At 37.0% G+C, this 18,579-nt stretch overlaps 1 protein-coding gene across 1 annotated transcript; it reads right to left on the bottom strand.

The window, feature by feature from the left end:
* Positions 1 to 250: 250 nt before the first annotated feature.
* ell2 (elongation factor for RNA polymerase II 2) lies at positions 251 to 16,521 on the bottom strand. Its single transcript, XM_042748217.1, has 12 exons — positions 16,308 to 16,521; positions 13,280 to 13,327; positions 12,149 to 12,270; positions 11,894 to 12,057; positions 9,511 to 9,770; positions 8,143 to 8,267; positions 7,943 to 8,009; positions 3,866 to 4,511; positions 3,402 to 3,465; positions 2,916 to 3,087; positions 2,757 to 2,801; positions 251 to 2,657 (listed from the first exon to the last, which is right to left on the bottom strand). Exons 1-12 carry the CDS (start codon positions 16,437 to 16,439, stop codon positions 2,541 to 2,543), a joined length of 1,962 nt encoding a protein of 653 aa, XP_042604151.1. The 5' UTR covers positions 16,440 to 16,521; the 3' UTR covers positions 251 to 2,540.
* Positions 16,522 to 18,579: the final 2,058 nt, after the last annotated feature.

The raw sequence follows: 18,579 nt of genomic DNA, 5'->3' as shown, positions 1-18,579 counted from the left end.
TCAAAAACTGACGATAGTACAAACCAATACGATTGGAGTGTGGTCCGTGAAAACGTATTTTCTTAGACGTGGTTCAGTAAACCGATACGCCTCCTTCATTCACTGTGAACAGGTGTTTGGAGCTGGAGCAGCACTACATATCATACAAACTGATTTTTAACATTATAGATTTAAATTAAGAGTGATGCATGTTCTAATGAAGCAGTAAAAATGCACTCGTAGGGGAAATAAAAAGCAAGGCAGATAAATGTCAAGTTCACATTTTATTGAACTGATTCAATACATTTTTAGGTGGACAGATCAGGAATTCTCTTACAGTCTGAAACAACCCCCATCCCACCTTTAAAACAAGAGATGACAGTGTTATGAGATTCTTGGCATATTATCCAACATTAACATCTCTCTTTAGTGGTGTCAGAGGCACAGTCTCTTCTTCAAAAAGAAAAGAAAACAGGTGTTGGTCACACATCACCAAATACTTCCCGTGCACCCAACCCAAATCACAACGATACTGAGTTCGATGTGTAGATGCACATTCTCCTTTCCAAGCAACACTTCTTAGTGTCATCCCAAATCTTAAGGGCTCAGTGTGAAAGCCATTTGAATGCTGAGGAAATGAGCGTCTGCGAAGTAAAGTGCTGCTATAGTTCTCTGTTAAGTAACCATGACTTGTATTTGGTTGTCATCAGACAAAGCGTCCAGTAAATAAACGGTGACTAAAATGAACAGAAGCTCACACAACAGAACATCTTAGGGAGTCTGATAACATTTAAGCCCCTAAAAAATAAGCAAGTAAGATGCCATCTGTCGCCCCAAATACTGAAAACGAACATTCGTCGATGGTTATTTTGAGAATGGCACACTCAGGTTTTTCAATTTACAACACTGGAAAACAAAGGAAACACCTCCCAGTCTTTAACAATGGAATAATCGTGATCATAAGAGAGAGATGATTTGTTTTCAGATCTCAAAAAGACATCTTAAAATGTGCAAATACAATGCAGCAAGCCTCAAGAATCAACTAGCCAATCAGAATCCACCATGGAGCTATTTGATCCAGTGAGAATTTGCATAATTGCAAGCAATGTTTTTTTTTCTTTTTTCAAAGCTGCTTCACAAAGCTGCATTCTGGATCTTTTCCCTAAACAAGCAAAGAAAATAAATATATCAAGACACTGTAAGTGTTCGAACACCATCTCCTTTTAGATAACAAAGTGTCATGTCACTCAGAGAAACGCGTTTTATTCCAGACTATATACATAGGATTGAAAGCTTTTTTGTTTAATTTTTATCACTTTTTTTTTGTTTTTTGGCAAAACTTCCCATCACACAGGTTTTGTAAACATAACGTTTCCCTTAATCTTTAAGAAGTTGAATCACTAATGATACCGTGAAATAAAGACTTTTATGCATATTTGATGAGTTTCTTTTTTCAATACTCAAAATTCCAGCAATTCCTTTTAATTCAAAATGAAAACAAAATATATAATTCTATTCATATTTCATAAATAACTCTGTTCTGAGACTTGTAATAATTAATGAATACATTTGAAATGGATATACAGGTCTGCCTCTGCTCGACGCATTTTCTCATAAATCAGTAGCACCTTTGCCTTCAAGATGGTACAATTATTTTCTTAAACAGAGCAGGCCCAAATTAAGAACATGTAACACGAGCCAGATTGATCCCGGAGGCTCTGGCTGTTCAAAGAAAAAGAAAAAATATAGCAGCTTTTTTTTGGGATTTTTGTTTTCTGTTTTTTTTTTTTCCCACTTTTATATAATTTATATCCAAACCTCCTCCCAGTTCCTATCTCTACCTGTAGTTTCTGACCCACAATCCTTCCCAAAAATGAACAAAACACTGACAATCTTCACTCGCCACTTTCTCACTCACACACACACACACAAGCAAACATCGATCACACCTTCCATGAATGTGCGCTGTACCTGTGATCAGGTCATAATAATTTCTCCCCACTGCCCCGGGTGCTTGTAAGTCTTACTGATGCCACATCGATATATGTCTGTATTAATACCTTAAGGCATCATTTGCACTGTGGGTGTGAATACTGATGCTGTTCAAAGAAAAGAAGAAAAAAAAAAAAAACAAGGCCATCATGAGAAAGGAAGTTTCAATGCTCTTGGAAACCCCCTCTTTTATGGCCACTTTTTCACATGTACTGGCTCGATCACCCCTGTGCAAAAGGCTTGAAGAAATACGAGCTGTAAGGCCCCCGGTTTGCATTGCGAACTTTCTTTTTGCATTCAAAAAAGTTTAATTTTTCTTTGTTGTCCTTTTTTCTTTTATAAAATCCTTCAAAAAGAAAGAAAAGGAAAGAATGAAAAGGTATGGGAAAGGATGAAAAGGAAGAAAACATGATATAGAGTGATGAAGAAGGCCAGGTGTGGAAAAACAGGCGAGTGGGGAATCAGTAAATAGAATAAATAAGAAGCTGTTTGATTCCCACACTCTCTAAAGACGGTCCTTCGGCTGAAGAGTGCTCTGATTGGCTGAGGGGGCTGCTTGGTCCCGTGCCCTACAGCCAGGACTGCGCCCTCCGCTGGTCGAAGTCAGCGATGAGCCTTTTAATGTGGGCCAGTTTGTTGTGCAGATACTCACAGCGCAGTTTTTCTTCATAATATTTTGGGCTGTGCTGTAAAGCAAACTTAATGTGTCAATTAACTTACTATTTTTATTGTTTACTTGTGATCTAAAGGACCCAGATGGGTAAGACATGCACAGTTACACTTACTTGTTTAATTCTTTTATATTCTTGCAGCACCTGTTCATGTACGTCCTGTTAGGAAAGACAAGAAAAACACTTACTACTTGGGATAGAAAAATATACACAAATATACACAGTTCTGTGTATATTTCCAGTATAAAAAGAAAAAAAATCTTGTTCTCCTACCTGGTACTCCTTAGTTCCTGGTGCCAGTCGTCTACACTGGGCGTCCAGTTTTGTAAAACGACGAGTAACACTCTCTACGCGGGCATGAAGGATGCGATACTCGTCATATTCTGCATTGAAGTCATCCTTATAGTGCTGCCTCTGATCCAATGATATCACTGCTGTGTACTTACTGCAATAAAACAATACAAGGACAATAAGACTACAATACACACACAAACAGTATAAATAATAAATTATTATATTATATGAAATAAATTATAATAAATAAAAATAGAAAATGTTTATAAAAAATAAATATAATTACAAATTAGATATGAAATTCTATAATAGAATATAAAATATATATTAAAATATAGAACACAAATGTATTTATAAATATATCATGATTTAAATGCATAATTTTATTTTATTATATTATTACTGTATGTGATGCAGAGGGTTTATGCAGAATGACACACTATAAACGAGTCAAAGTTCACTCACACTATGTAATCGGGCTTTGTTGGGACTGGAAGTTCAGTGCTTTTGACAGGCTTGTCTTTGCCAGCTGTAAAGAGACACACCAGTCATGTAGAAACATGGAAATCTGCCCTCTCACAAGCACACGTTACACATGATCTTTGTGTCTTAGGAACGGACTAACCTAAATGTGTTGTTGTAAACTAAAGTTCAAGGGCCAAAGGCAAATGGAACATAAATCAAGCCTTTCATCAGGCCTGGCAACAAGCTTAACAAATCTTTCATTCAAAATTGATTGCATGCATTCCTTTTTATTGTCTTCTACTTCGTGTGTAATTACAAGTGACTATCTGCTAACATTTCTAATAATAAAAAATATTTAAACCAAAATTGATTGCATGCATCTCATAATTTATTATTATTATTTTTATAATAATCCATTACTCAATGTTAACACCACAAAATGCATAGGACAAGGAAAAACAAACCTTCTTTGTCCGATTCGTGACTGATGTTGGCAGGAATGTGTCTTTGTTCTGCCTCATTCCGATGTTTCTTCCTGGGCTTTGCTTCCTTATCGCAGTGATGCTCTCTATCCCTCTTTCGGTCCTTATCCTTATCCCTCTCTTGCTCTCCTTCTCGCTTCCTCTCTTTATCTTTGTGCTTCTTGGACTTCTTGGGCTTTTTGCTGCCATTGCCATCACGGCTGGCTGTAGGAGACGTGGCAGAAGAAACGCGGTGGCCGCTGCTGGTGGTAGTAGTGGAGGTAATGGTGGTTGTGGAGACGGTACAGGTGGAGAAGGACAAGGGGGATGTGGTGGAAACCGGCTGGCTGGGCGTGTGGCTGTGGGGGGCGTAGCTCTCTGAGGAGTTCCCACATATAGAGCTCTGGTCCAGGGGCAGGTCCTGAGACCCCCGGCCCTCCGGCGTACTGGGGGAGTTTGAACTGGAGCCTGTGACAGGGGGAGGGTGAAAATAGGGTCCTGGGCAAGCGGCCGTGGGTGCGGGTTTTTTGTCCTCAGTCTCTGAAGAATGACGACCTGAAGAGGAGGGGGGTCCTCGGTTACTGAGATGGGAGATTCGGGGCTTCTTAGACATCAGAGGGTCAATGAAGTCAGTCTCAGGTTGGCGTTTCTGAAGAGCAAGAAACAAATCATAATTCTTGGTTGTGCAAATTAACTGATGTGCAAAGAGTGGCAATTTCTGTATGTGGTTCATAATATATATTATAGACAATTATTTTATATCAATATACTTTTTAATATAACATTTTATCAATCAGGGTTCCCACTCTTTCATGAACACCAGATTCAAGGACTTTCAAGGACTTTTTAAAGTACCATTTTATTAAATCAAGCACCTTTGAAATTCACACCCCCAGCACATAACATCATGAAAGTCCTTACTATTTCACTTACACTTAATATTTTACATAAAGAAATGTCAGAGTAATAATGATGTTTTGAATGTGTAGGTTTTATAAATTTAAACCGTTTTAGACAGTCTTGTTTAAAGGACTTGAAATCCATTAAATTCAATACTGCTAATATTCAAATGCAGTTTCTGAAATATTGATCAATCAAAAACGCGTAACACTGGTTTTTGCTGTAGTTCTTGTACAAAATTACAGCAAAAACAAAAAAAAAAAGAGTTTTTAAATTAAGAATGGTCTCAATTTTTAATTAATAAAAAGCTGCTAAATGTTGTGATAACATTTATTAAAATTATTTTGTAAATCTCTTTTTATTGTAACTCCCATTGAATTGCACTTTCCGGCATTGAGACTGATAGCCTAATTAGCACTGCTTCTCCATAGGTTAATGCGCTAGACTTTGGGATTGGGTTCCCGCGGGACGCAAATCTCCGGTTAGGGTAAAACCCCCGCTACCGCGAGATTTGCCTATTTAAATACCCCGCATATTAATAACGGCTAACTGATGTGCGAAAATTATATGCCATATACGGGAGCAGGACACACATTGCAGGAACGCGGGAGGTAGGCGCTACAATGGGCCTAAAGGCACACCTTAAGAAAAACTGTGCTAATCACTGCGCCTAAAATATGTTATATTTTAAAAGTAATACATACAAAATAATAAATACAAAAATATGTTTTGTATTGACTATTAACGGAGCAACTGATTTTGTGTGAAAATAAACAATTCAAGTTATTTGTTTTGTTTAAAAATCCTATAAATGTATGAGGTGGCAAGAGGGGCCTTTTACCCAGCACGGGGTAAAAGGCCCACAGAGGACCATAGATACAATACCTTAAGCTAAAATATATATTTTGTTTGTTTGTTTGTTTTTTTTAATAATGTTTAAGTTAATACTTGTTCAAAACATTCACTTTAGCAGAGTTTGCACTATTTTCTGCACATTTTGAAAAATATAAATTATTTTTGGTTCAGTCTGCATATAGGCGTTTTGTGGCATATCGCCGAAAATAACTTAAATTACACTTTCAGTTTTGATCGTACAGGTAAGAGAAATACATCAATAGAATCTGTAAAAGGGTCTACTTTTATTTGTATACACACATAATAAGAAAACTTTGGGCATTTATAAAATAAAGAAAACAAACAGAGTGCGCTGTCTGCAGCCTTTGTCTGCGTGATCTTCATTCAGAAATCTTACGTTAAAATGAACTGAAACTTAATAAATACTCTACGAAAAGATATGAGAGATATTTCTATAGAAATCCTTGACATGTCTACTTTTAAACTAAGCAAGTCTTATCGACAACAAATATTAAGTAATAAAGTAATCCATATGAAACCAACGCGATTTCCAGTCTTTTACGTCTCCCTTCACTAACTCTAATGCGACCACGCCCAATACTGATTCGCGGGTCGGGGTTTTTTTTTCCAACCCGCGGGTCCCGCTTTTATGAATTATTTGGCCCGCCCCAACCCATCCCCGCAAATAAAGTAAATTTCCTTACCCGCCCCAACCCGACCCGCAGGTATGAGGCAGCCTAGCAGGTTATGAGGCAGCCTATGATGATTCAGCTATCAAACTGCTCAGCTATTTCACTTCAGCACCACCGCATTTCTCACACCACTAACCGCAGCGCGAGGAAGTCCCCTTAGCGCATGTAGCCGGTTAACAAGAAGTCTCCCGCACTATTTCCACAGCAAAAAGACGTCGTATTCAGCGTCATGTGCAGGAAGTATCATCACAAAAAGACGGTTTTTCATTAGCACTTTATTTTAAGCACTTGTTTACAAGTAATCTTGAACGGCCTATATATGTGTAATATTTTTCAACGAGCCCTCACTAACGGAGTTTAATGCCACAGTTTTAGAATGCCGTGTTAGAATGCATCTCATTCTTGTTTCTGTGGGCGGTGCGTCGAGCTCGTCATGAGGCACGCGGTCCCGGAGCGTTGTATATGACTGATATGCATCAGTTTCAATTCAACACTACTTCAAATATATATGAACTTACCTGTTTTTGAATAGCCTACTTTATATTTAACGGTGTTTGATGTTTTATGTCCAATATAAGTGCGTTAAAACTGTTGGACTGCAATGAAAATCTACTATTGATTTTCACCCGTTGACTGACTTTGCAGAACATTTAAGACTGATAACTTTTCCCCGTGCGCAGATTGCGGCAAATTTTATAAGTCACAGGAACGCGCGATATTAATATCATGTTTTAATATGCGTCCCAAATGAAGGACTTCATTATGTATTTAGAGATCTTAATAGAACTAGCCTTATCATGGTCAACATAAAAGTATTTTTAATTATCATGTTAATTCACGCTACAGCGGGGGCGCTTTTTTAACCCAAATAGTCCATACATTTTAAATAGTCTTTAGATAAAAAAAGCGTTGCTTTTAATTATCATAATCAAAAATTCATAAGAAGAAGCCCTATGTCTCCAAACTATATAATCATATTTAAAATTATATATATATATATAGATTATAATATATATATATATATATTATTATATATATAATATATATAAACCCGACCCGCGGATCAAACCCGCCACACTACGCCCCCAAGCGGCTATGTCAGATACCAGTCCATGTGACCAACGCGCGGCGCTTAAACATTATGATTTTTTTTTGAATGTTTTTTCTTCCTAAACCATGGTGATATCTCAAGATAATATTGATAACCTTTCTCTGTTCAACAAATGGAAAAAAGTTCCAGATTTTGTCTCTCTCTCTTTCGGGCTTTAATTATCACCTGCGCGGACACACAATTTAAAATAAAATATCAGCGTAAACAAATCAAACTGAGTTCGTGTCCATTCAAACAGATAATTTAGAAAATCGCACTTTTGGAACAGAACCAACCATATTTTAGTCAAGGACTTTCAGGCCTTGAATCGCATATTTCTTGAATCCATATTGTCAAATTCAAGTACTTTCAAGTACTTTCAAGAAGCGTGGGAACCCTGATCAATGTATTTAAAATATCATTTATTTATAATAATGTATTGATATCTTTTATTTTAATACACATATACTGTGCATACATATTATATAATGATAAAGAAGAAAATCAATATAAAACTAGTTTATACTGTAGTATGTGTCTTACCAGTGGGGACGTTGGTTCTTTGGTTGGACTGCTGGAAGATACAGACTCTGAATTCAAGCCCAATTTACTGTTGAAGGGGAAAAAAACAACAAAAATGAACTAATTTAAGCTCTTAGGATCTTTGTACTGCTCTCAAAAATGATTCATGTTCAATTTAAGAGTCATTCTTCTTTTAACTGCATGTGACCTGTGAGTCTTACCGTGCCAGGATCCTGTCACATTGAACCCGTTCATCCTCCGTGTAGCCCGGCCAGTTCCTCTGGACCTCACGGAAGATAAAGTCCTTCAGCGAATACGAGTTATCTTTAGGGTTTAGACTGGCCACCTAAAGGAATGGAAAATATTACATTGATTGGTTTCCTTTCTCTGATTAAATATGGGACATAAGAAGATTTATTTAAAAGGACCTTTTAATATTTTTGACAGTGAAGAGTGGCTGTTAAAATGGATTTTAAAATTTAATTAACTTAAGTGGTACTTGCTAAGGCAAGCCTGAATTTGAACAAACACTGAATAAAGTATTAAACTAACATGATGTGAATCTAATTTTATGTTAAATTTAATGATTAGTACTGTTGTAACCTTTTTTTTTGTATTTTTAATTATGTATATAGTCATCATTTTATTTTTAGCAACTAAACTACATATACACATATGATAGGAGGTTGAAACCACACTTTGAATACTTGTTTAAGTCGGCATACTTAAGAGCGGCAGATACACAAACACTATAAATAGTAATGCAAAGGGACAGTTAGGCAAAGGGATATAGTGTTACTTCTTACATTACAACTCAGTGAGGGGACTGTTTCAGATTCTCAGTCCTTCCTGCATTTCCAAAGAAGGAGAGAAGCTTGTTTTATACTTCCCTTTTCAAAGCCTGAATTAATTCCTTCTAGACTTCATAGAAAAGGACAACAACCATGGTATTTCTATTTTCCATGGTATTTAAACTAGCGGGAAGAACCGAAATTGCAACTTCTACCCCTTTTGATGACAAAAGCCATTCAAATATGAAGACTGTCAACAGTATGACCTTAGATTACCTGAAATGAAGTAAGCTGGTCTCTTCAGCATGAGCTGTTTGAGGGTGCATGCATGTGCATAATGACTTTAATAGATTTAATTTATGGTTGCCTAATTTGCCACATGCTATACATTCAGCTGAGGTGAATGCAAGTCTTTGTGTCTGGGCTGTTAAATGGTGACTTCCATTATGTGACACTGTGCTTCTGCAATAGTGCTGTGAGTCTGTAGCCTGCGGGCAGATTCCAGCTGTGATTTGACGTTATTGATGCTTCAAGTCTCTGTGACCTATCGTAAACTAGTATGTACGATTATCATAGTCCTCAAGTTGCATTTAGATTAATGCCTTTCTAGTCCTTCATCTTGCTCTTTAAACATTAAACTAATATTTCAGGTTAAATACAAGTTAAATGTAATCAAGAGCAACCAACAAAAATTAGGGTTAGAGTGGAGCACTTAAAATGGAAGTGAATGACACCAATTTTAGAAAACTCGTGTTTTATTATAACATTACACCTGCTGTCAAATAAGCTTAATGGTACCTGTTGTAGTGTAGAGCCCAAAGAGTTGCGGTCTTTTTGGCTAATGCCATCTCTTTGCAGTCTGCCGAGCAGCTCCAGTTTCTTGTAAGAGCGCAGGGCCAGAAGGTGAATGACGCGGTCCCGGTATGGCCGTTGCGATACGGGGTTGTTGGTAAGGCACTTGCGGATTGTGTTGGCTGGGTTGAGGGGGGTGGTCTGCTTCCTCTCTGGAACCGGGTCGGGGGCTGATGGGGCCGGCTTTCGGTGCTGGACTTTTTTGTCTATGTCAAAACAACATTCACAGAGAGACAGAATGATTACAACAGTGAAATATTTATCATTAAGAGGTCTCTTAATACTTTAAATTGGTATATAATGGCCCAGTTTCACAGACGGGGTTTAGAGTAAGACAGGATTAGGCCATAGTTCAATTAGGACATTTAAGTCATTTTTATTAACATGTCTTAGAAAAAAAAATACTGGTCTGCATCTTGAAACAAAACAATGGCACTGATATATATTTTAAGATCAGCCAGTGCAAGTTTATTTTCTGTTGAAACATCTTAGAATTACATTTTAGTCTGGGACTAGGCTTAAGCATTGTCTGTGAAAGTGGGGGAATACATGTTAGACCATGTTCTCAAGGACTAATTCACATACTATTCAATTCAATACTGTTTGCAAGATTAGGTTTAATGCTAAACCAAGTATCCAGATGGTATTATCATTTCTATTGGTGTCTAATGCATTTTTCTCAGTCAACGCAACAACAATGAATAATGCAAGACTGAAGTTGCAAATTTTAATCTTGCAAAATGAATTTTAATTACTTACTGCTTTAGTGTTTTTTTAGAGTATCCAAAAATAATCATGTGATCATTTAAAAACAGCCACATCCGTCAGATGTTGAGCACATTGACACCATATTGAGTCGTGTTTATTTTAGTTTCAGCATCATCTAAAATTAAGATCCATACAAACAAACGTATGCATTCTCAAAACAATGCTGAAGTGTTGTCATACTTTAGCGTTTAACGTGTCACAGATAAGTTTCCTCTATTGTGAAATTTCTCAGTAGTGACAAATAGTGACTCTTTAACCATCCTACTTCCTACATCTTTCTCCTACAAACTCTCCCTTGGTTTGCCCAAACATGTGCCAATGACTGGACGACATCCAGACGCAAACTTTTCACTGTATCCAGGAGGTCAGGTGAAATTCTTACGTCAGTGGATAATAAGCTTTGGCAATCACACATGTATGGCATATTGGGAGGAATCAAGGAAGAGAAGATCATTTAAACTCTGGATTATGACAAATCTGCACCATTTCCAACTTGCTTGTGTCTCTCAGATTAAACACAAATAAAAGAGTGTAACGCGGCTTCCTGAAAACCAGCTGCTGCAAAGCCTTACACCACAAACCCCCTTTCTTGCACTTCCTTTTGCTGTGTAAATTGCAAACGCACCACGATCACTCCTCCCCTGCCGCTAAGCACCGACGGATGGGGGTGAAACTGACTTTTCCAGTTTTGTGGTGGAAGCCAGCTGTGGTCCAGAGAATGAGGGCTCCCAGAGGGGAGTGACAGCTGAACAGGTGCTGAGAGACAGGTTTTGTCTGGCAGGGGTGAAACTTTTTTTCCCTAAATGGTGATACCGTTTTTAAAACATGAGATAAAACAGGTCTCATGAGTTGCAGCATTGTCTCCCACCCTGCAGTTTGTAAAATGCAAAAAATGCTGATTTCATTTAACAACCTAAGCAGGTGACAATAGCCTGAAAGATTCAGTCTGTCACTTTCCACTTCCACACATCTCTATGTGGGGCACGTCAGTAATCTCGGAGACATGGGTTGTGCCACGACTTAGCCACATCAAATAAATAGGATGAACTTTTACTTGCTTTTTCTCTTGACCCTAATCCATACATCACTCTCCGGAAAGCTCCCAATTGGTTTAACGCAGCCGTTATGAGACGGTTACAACTGAACTGGCCGAGAGTTGCAGGTCAATGTGAAAAACATGAGGAGATCCGCATGATCACACAATGGCACCATAATCAATCTATTTCAATCTAGAAACGAGCAAATTCATGTAACGATGTACTACACACAGAGCTAAAATTGGGAAATGAAAACAGAAACTGAAAAGAAAACCCCATCCTGTGTAGATAATCATCAGATGTTTAGAAAGATTCTTTGAAACAGAAACGTTTCGAATGAACCGCCAACAGGAAATTAAATGGAAATGCTGAAATTGTTCAATTAAACTGGAGTTTTCAGACTTGTAACTGTTAACCTAGAGTCATTTTAAACTTGTATTACTGGGTACTCTCCAAATATCAGTGACCAGAATGTGTTTGTGCACATGTTACAGGGACTAAAATAGAGTAGATTAATATCCAACCTCTGAATGGTCCTCCGGGTCTGATGAATTTGGTGCTGTTTTTGCTTTTATCCTCCTCTGCTTTGGTCACTCGCTCTTTGGTCACCTGGTAAGAGTCATTGGTGGCACATACTGTGATTTTGTCTTGAATCGTTCCCAAGGAGGACAGATGGGGGACTCCAGAGCTAACAGACATAAAGAGTGGTTACAAATGAAATACGTCAGCAAAATGAGCAATAGTTCTGACACACAAGAAACTTGCTCAGCAGCCCTTACCTAGATATGTACTGGTGGATACACTCAAAGCTTCCTTGAGGATTGTCTTTGCCATAGTTGGACAGATAAAAGTCAAAGTTATGACAGCCATTGGGAGCATCTGTCGTTGGGATTTTAATGCGCTGATAGGGCAGAGATGAATCAAAATGTAATTAACTACTAACAGAGGTAATCATAAAAAAAAAATACTAAAATCAGCTTAGCAAAACACAAGTTAGTTACCTATGCAGGAGATGGTTTCTTTTGGTGGTTTAAAACTTTAAATAGTAAAGAAATATGCTTCCTTTTAAAAATGGTTTGATTAATTGAAGTAAAGCTGAAATCAAATCTGAATATTAGATTTAAAATAAATATTTATTCAATTTAATAAATTAATGTTGCCTTGGCAACTAACCAAGATTAAAGAGTTGAATTTGAGGTACTGAGAGTTCAGGTACTAAAATGACAAACTTAAAAGCTAAATATATAATATTTAACAAAATAAAAATAAAATGACAAAACCACATCATAAAAATCCCAGCATGATTATTAGCCTTGCAAGACGCAAATGCCAAACTTCACTGGAATCAACCGTTAACACTGGTCAAGTCTTTTGTGCAGTTCTCAAGAAGAGTAATATTTGCGATGCGCTTGACTGATAGTTAAGGGAGCTGTCGCCCACATAGAGTGTTTCAAATGATTCACCTATGATCATCCATCACTCTTGATGGATGAAGATGGCTACCTATATCACAGCACACTAGGTTTTGAAACAGACTCATTGTGTCAGCTCAGTCAGAGCTTTGTAATAACTTGTCCACTGCAGCACAGACACTAGTTAACCACACTATGTCTTTAGAGAGAGTATTCATGAGCGTAAAACCAGAACCCTTCTCTCTGACCCAGTATTTATAGTTACTGAAGTAAACTACAACATGATGTGCAGGGTTACTCAAGAGGTTAAACAGGCGCTTTCACAGTGGAGAAGTGAGAAGCCACCCAATAAACCTGCAGACGGCTGAGGGCTCTCTATTAAGACACCAGGTTCACAGTTATTGAGTGCTTTGACGAGTAACACCCACACTTCAGCCAGCGAAGATGCTCATTCAGATGCTGTAAAACTCATTACCATGCAATGCAAAGTCAACTTACCCCTTGAAGACCCTGAAAACGTATCGTTGCCTGTGAGGACGGTGCCTTCTGGAAAAGATGAAAATATTCAAATGTCAAAAACAACCAAAAGGTAATCTCATCCACCAAAACATCAAATATAAGCAACTGACCAGACCTCCACTAATGGAATCAAGAATAACAGTGAGATTAGTGCAACTATAATACAAGAATGGCATACTATTTATGCAGCACGTAGTATGGATTCTGTGAAAAGTTACATGGTATGTGCATTTTCTGCATGCACAGAATACCAGAAGGGCCTAAAATGTGCAGTTTACAACCAGACAAGATTCTAAGGAACACTGTCTTCCACAATACAATACACTCAACTTTACCTTCCATTTCTACTGGAACTGGATCATTATCAGTCGTGATTTTATACAGTACATATAGAGTAGGAATGAATTCAGGTTAATTGGGACATTTTTTGGGGACATCTCAATGGCAAAAATGTCCCAATTTACATGAATTCATCCCACACAGTCCAAACCTTTCAAACCCTGCAACCATACACCTTCAGTTAAATTCAAATACTGCCCAAAGCCTCCATGTGCAAAGGCTTGTTTAACCAGATAAGTTTCACAAGCCCCCACCCCCAAGCACACTTGCACACAGACCAGATCAGATCACATTACACAGGAGTATGAAGAACTACGATTAAGCTCTCTGATGATTTGGAAGCCTAAAAGTGTGTTTCTCAACTCTCAAAAACAGGCTGCACATCTGCGTTGACAGGGTAACAATGCTTAATGCAAATAACAAAATATAACTTTACATATAATCGTGCATAGTTAAGATAGTAACCACTAGCTGTTACATAAGTTAACAAATTTGCATGTTGTTGAGCAATGCGGTTCATTGTAATTTTAATACATTTCAACAACTTTGTGGTTCTGTCTCCTCTGTGTTCAGCAGCAAACCAGCCTAAACCACATGCCACAAACAGCTTCCTTAGTGAATCAAACATTTAAAAAAAATGAATCTACAGACACACTTTAGCAATTAAAGATCTATTATCAACATTTAGAGCCAAATGAAAGATAATACACGGCTCCAGGATCATCGCTGAGGTTAATGATTAACCAGGACGCTAAGCCCGGGAGGATATGATCACTACATTCTTTACACCAACATGATACTCAATACACAACACGATTGTAATGTAACCTTATGCAGTCCTTTAATATTTTGTCGCAAAATTTTTCGAATGCTTCCATGCTAGATAACGTCAAGAGAAGGGCATGTGCTTTGAATAAAAAACAAAAACTATTAAAAATAGATTTGTTTACTGAAATCTGAAAAATTAACTGAATATATAAGATTAAGAAAAAGTTAAATGAGTTTTATTTGAGGCATTAAAAAAAAAAAAAAAAAAAAAAAAAAAAAAGCAAAAGCACATAAAATTACTAAAACATAAATAAAAAATGGCATGTGCTTTGTTCGTGAGCTCCCAGCTTAAGACTCGTTCATGGTGTGTTGTAACATTTTGAGTGTCAATTAGATGGATGGGGTGAATGTCCATTCATCCACAACCCAAAGCAAATCTTGGGCCTACCAGGATTTGGCCTGTTAGGATCGAATGAACCATTTCTATGAACCCGGTGTATAGTTGTTGGGCTTTTTTTTTCTCCTCCTTTTTTACAACGAGCCAGCTGTAGCTTTAAGTCAAACACTGCCTCATAAGCACTTTGAGCAGTGTAGAGCTTTAAAAAAATCCAGACAATGCAGCTCTTCATTGAAGCTGCCTAATTTCTCCTAGTAAGCCAATAGAAACTCTTTCAGCCTTTCAAAATGATAGAAATGCCCAGAAGGTTTTTTTTTTTCTTTCTCTCCAATCAATTTCCTTATCTTTGTCATATGTTCATAACACTTTTACAAATCTAACTAACAATTGTACTACTACTCACTCGAATGATCTAAATGGAAATGATACACAAACCTTGTGGTCAGACCTAGTTTGGAATATTTATCAAAATTACATGGTAGAAAGATGATTTATGCACTATTAAAACTGTATATGCAAAAGTAAAGGGTTTCCCCACTTAGTCACCATGCCACACATCAAAAATACTCCTTTTGAACCAGAATCAATTCACTTCTAATGTAGTTTAAGTTAAATATGGATGCCTAGCACATAATAAAGCATATAGCATAAAACGACACGATTTGTTTTTAATAAAACACATTAAACTCCTCAGGTGTGTTGTGTATGAGTCTTCATAGCTAACTAGCTAGCGAAGCAACCATATTTAGACGTTAATTAGACAAACTTCGATGCTATTTGGTCTTATTGTGATTCTGAACCATGTTTATTTGTACTAAGAGTTGTGAATGTTCAACAAATAACAAACAATATCGCCACATTTATGAACTTAATCATTGTTGGAGGACTGCCAGCTAGTAACATTAGCCATGCTATCAGCTAGCTCACCAAACTTTAATTTTCGTCAATTCCCAAGGCTTTTTCGCATGTAACACTAAACATTTACTTTAAAGAGACCGTAAACTTAATACAATTATCAAATTATCGAAATGACAGACAACTGAATCGAAGCTTTTGGCTTGTAAAGAAAGTTTTCTCTAACCGTTAGCATTGTAGCTCATCTTTCGAGTATAAAACACAATATAACATAAAACTAACAAAAAAATTTCACGTTTAACCCGTTAATATACACCTCTTTCAATCAGTTAGATTTCATAAATGTATTAACATTTGATGAATGTGGTTTGTGGAGTTGAAATTACATGCAAAGAGTTTATAGCAAGGTAATGGTGTGTTGGCATTATGTTCACTCCCTAGAGTCTTTTTTTCTTTATTAAAAAACATTTTCCAATTAATTCTACAAGGGGTAATAGCCAGTTGAAAACGTTTATTAACTCTTAAGAGATGTTGCATTGTTTAGAAAGGAAATAAAACATCATTTTTGATACATCTAATGCCTTTTTGGGCGAGCAAGCTGTCGCTCTCCCTTTTTCTTTATAAAACTGTAAGTTTTCCAGCACTCACCTTACAGTTTGGGTAGTTTTCCAGCGCTTTAAAGGCTGTTTCTGTCAGTTTGACATGTAAAACTGATATTCTGTCGCTCTTGCGGCCACAGTTGAGTCCATATGTGCCATTCTCGCAGAGAGCTGCCATCATCTTCACCACCCCTCCACCATAGTGCCTCTGACATACGTGCAAACTCTCTCTAATGCGGACGGAGGGAGGGACCTGAGCAGAAGTAAGTCCCTTTCTGCTCTATACTGTTAGAAAGTTAACAGACTAGTAAGGTCTTTTCACTCAAACACTTGAGGCTAGTTTCCTTATTACTTTTCCTTATTATTTTATGTATGTTTGTTCTCCTGCTAAACAAGCATTACACAGTGTTTGTATGATAATCAGCTTATGCTCGTTTATGCGTGTTATTTCCTCTATGCTTTTTATTGATAAAATATGTTAAACTATAAAAAAATCTTAAAATCTTTAATTTATGGAGAGACAAATCTGCTGATATTTGGCTATTTTGAGCTGAATTATGGGTCAATAACAATTTCTAAACCAGCCTTGTCAAATAGCCTAATAATCAACTTCTAATAAATAATCTGTTTATTAAGCATTATAATATTACATTAATTAAATCATATATATATATATATATATATATATATATATATATATATATATATATATATATATATATATTTCTGTAATAATTGTCTTTCAAATTCAGCATTTAATATTAGTATATATTAGTATATATATGTATATAAAGGGGTATGTGTGTGTGTGTGTGTTTTAAATATTTATTTTCATATTTATTGTTTTTTTTTCTATGCCTGTTATTTGATAAATATATCAAAAGTATATTGAATTGTCCTAATTATTTATAGACCAATTAATCTGCTGATATTTGGGATTAATTATGGATCATTATGGATAACCATGATTTTTTTTTCTTACAGTAAATATTCTGTAGTAAATATCCATTTAACTTCAGGGTTTTTTTTATATCATGTAGTTTATACTGGCATTACATTGTGTCTTTTGGATACTGGAATAACATTAGCGTTTAAACAAATTATTTTTCATTAGAGGCCTAATGGATTTGTTTGCTTTTTCTTCTGCACCCTTCCTGTAATTTAAAGGATTATTAAACACAAAAACACAGTGTTTTCTCCACCGTTGCTAAAATCAGAGTCAAATTTGGTTTGCCGGCTGTCACACTAACCTCACTGTCTTTACAACAGTGTTCCTAAAAAATACTGCAATATACAGTTTTAAACAAGTGTTTGGCCGGTTGGGTCCAGCCTGCAGGTGCATTATTGTACATGTCTCACTGTTTGTAAGCAGTGACAGACTGCAGTCATCAGCCAGTGGCATCAGGGTCATCCTGAGTCACAGTCGATCCGTGGTTACATCAACTCATAATCAGCAGGAACAAGTTGAACAAGGAACAGCAGTTTCCAGATATGATTGATAGACTGGGTATTTTCACATGAAGGTGTGACAAACCATTGCACTTTTTGTAATCCAGCAAACAAACCAAGCCTTATCGAAAACCGGCCTTTTAACGAGTTCCATCTGATCTGAACATATTGATCATCTAGACTGGACTGGGCCAAAGTGTCAGCTGAGAAGGTCAACCGTTTATTCTTAAGCCTGCCTCATTGTAAAACTTGTTTGGTGACTTCTGGCTCTTTTCCCCAAGCATGCACACCTGCTGTGCCTTACAGAGTCACACTCTGGGACGGAGTGATTATGCAGAGTGTTTTGGTGTGGTGCAGTAGTTTTAGGCTGGGTGCCGGGAAGCCACTGTGAATTCTTGAGATTAGGCCTGTATAAAAAGCCTGCCACACCCTTGATTTAAAAACTAGTTTATTTAGCGTTTAAAATCGGCTTTGCAGTGCATGCCGGTCTAGAAGGCTTCACAGACAGAGTAATGGGATTATATAAGATGTGTTTGTAAAGGAACACTCTTAGTGATTTTTAGCTGAATAGCATGAGTATTAATTAAGTGGGTGTTAATTAGTTTCTCCTCATGCTGATGCATCTGTCAGTTGCACAATGGCTGACGAGTGAAAACATTCAGGTACATTAAATTCCTTGCATCTGATTACATTTCCTCTGATTTCCATGGCATTGTTGACATACTCAGTGCAGGGTGTTGTCATGGCTGAATCCTGCACGACTGGGCTGCTTTTTCATAAAGCTGTTTTTCATCATGCCGGTCTGGAACAGAATAAAGGACAGACACGATTAAAGCAATTGTTTTGGTCACTTCTGATTAATGAGAGAAACC

Source organism: Cyprinus carpio, chromosome B21 (assembly GCF_018340385.1).
Source record: "Cyprinus carpio isolate SPL01 chromosome B21, ASM1834038v1, whole genome shotgun sequence".
NCBI classification, from domain to species: Eukaryota; Metazoa; Chordata; class Actinopteri; order Cypriniformes; family Cyprinidae; genus Cyprinus; species Cyprinus carpio.
This window is presented reverse-complemented; position numbering and strand designations above follow the sequence as displayed.

Excerpts from the sequence above, each read along its gene's own strand:
- ell2 (XM_042748217.1), bottom strand. The coding sequence starts at position 16,439 with ATGATGGCAGCTCTCTGCGAGAATGGCACATATGGACTCAACTGTGGC. Across the intron at positions 12,271-13,279 it reads GTTTTCAGGGTCTTCAAGGG|CGCATTAAAATCCCAACGAC; the intron begins GTAAGTTGACTT and ends CTGCCCTATCAG. Across the intron at positions 12,058-12,148 it reads ATCCACCAGTACATATCTAG|CTCTGGAGTCCCCCATCTGT; the intron begins GTAAGGGCTGCT and ends TATGTCTGTTAG.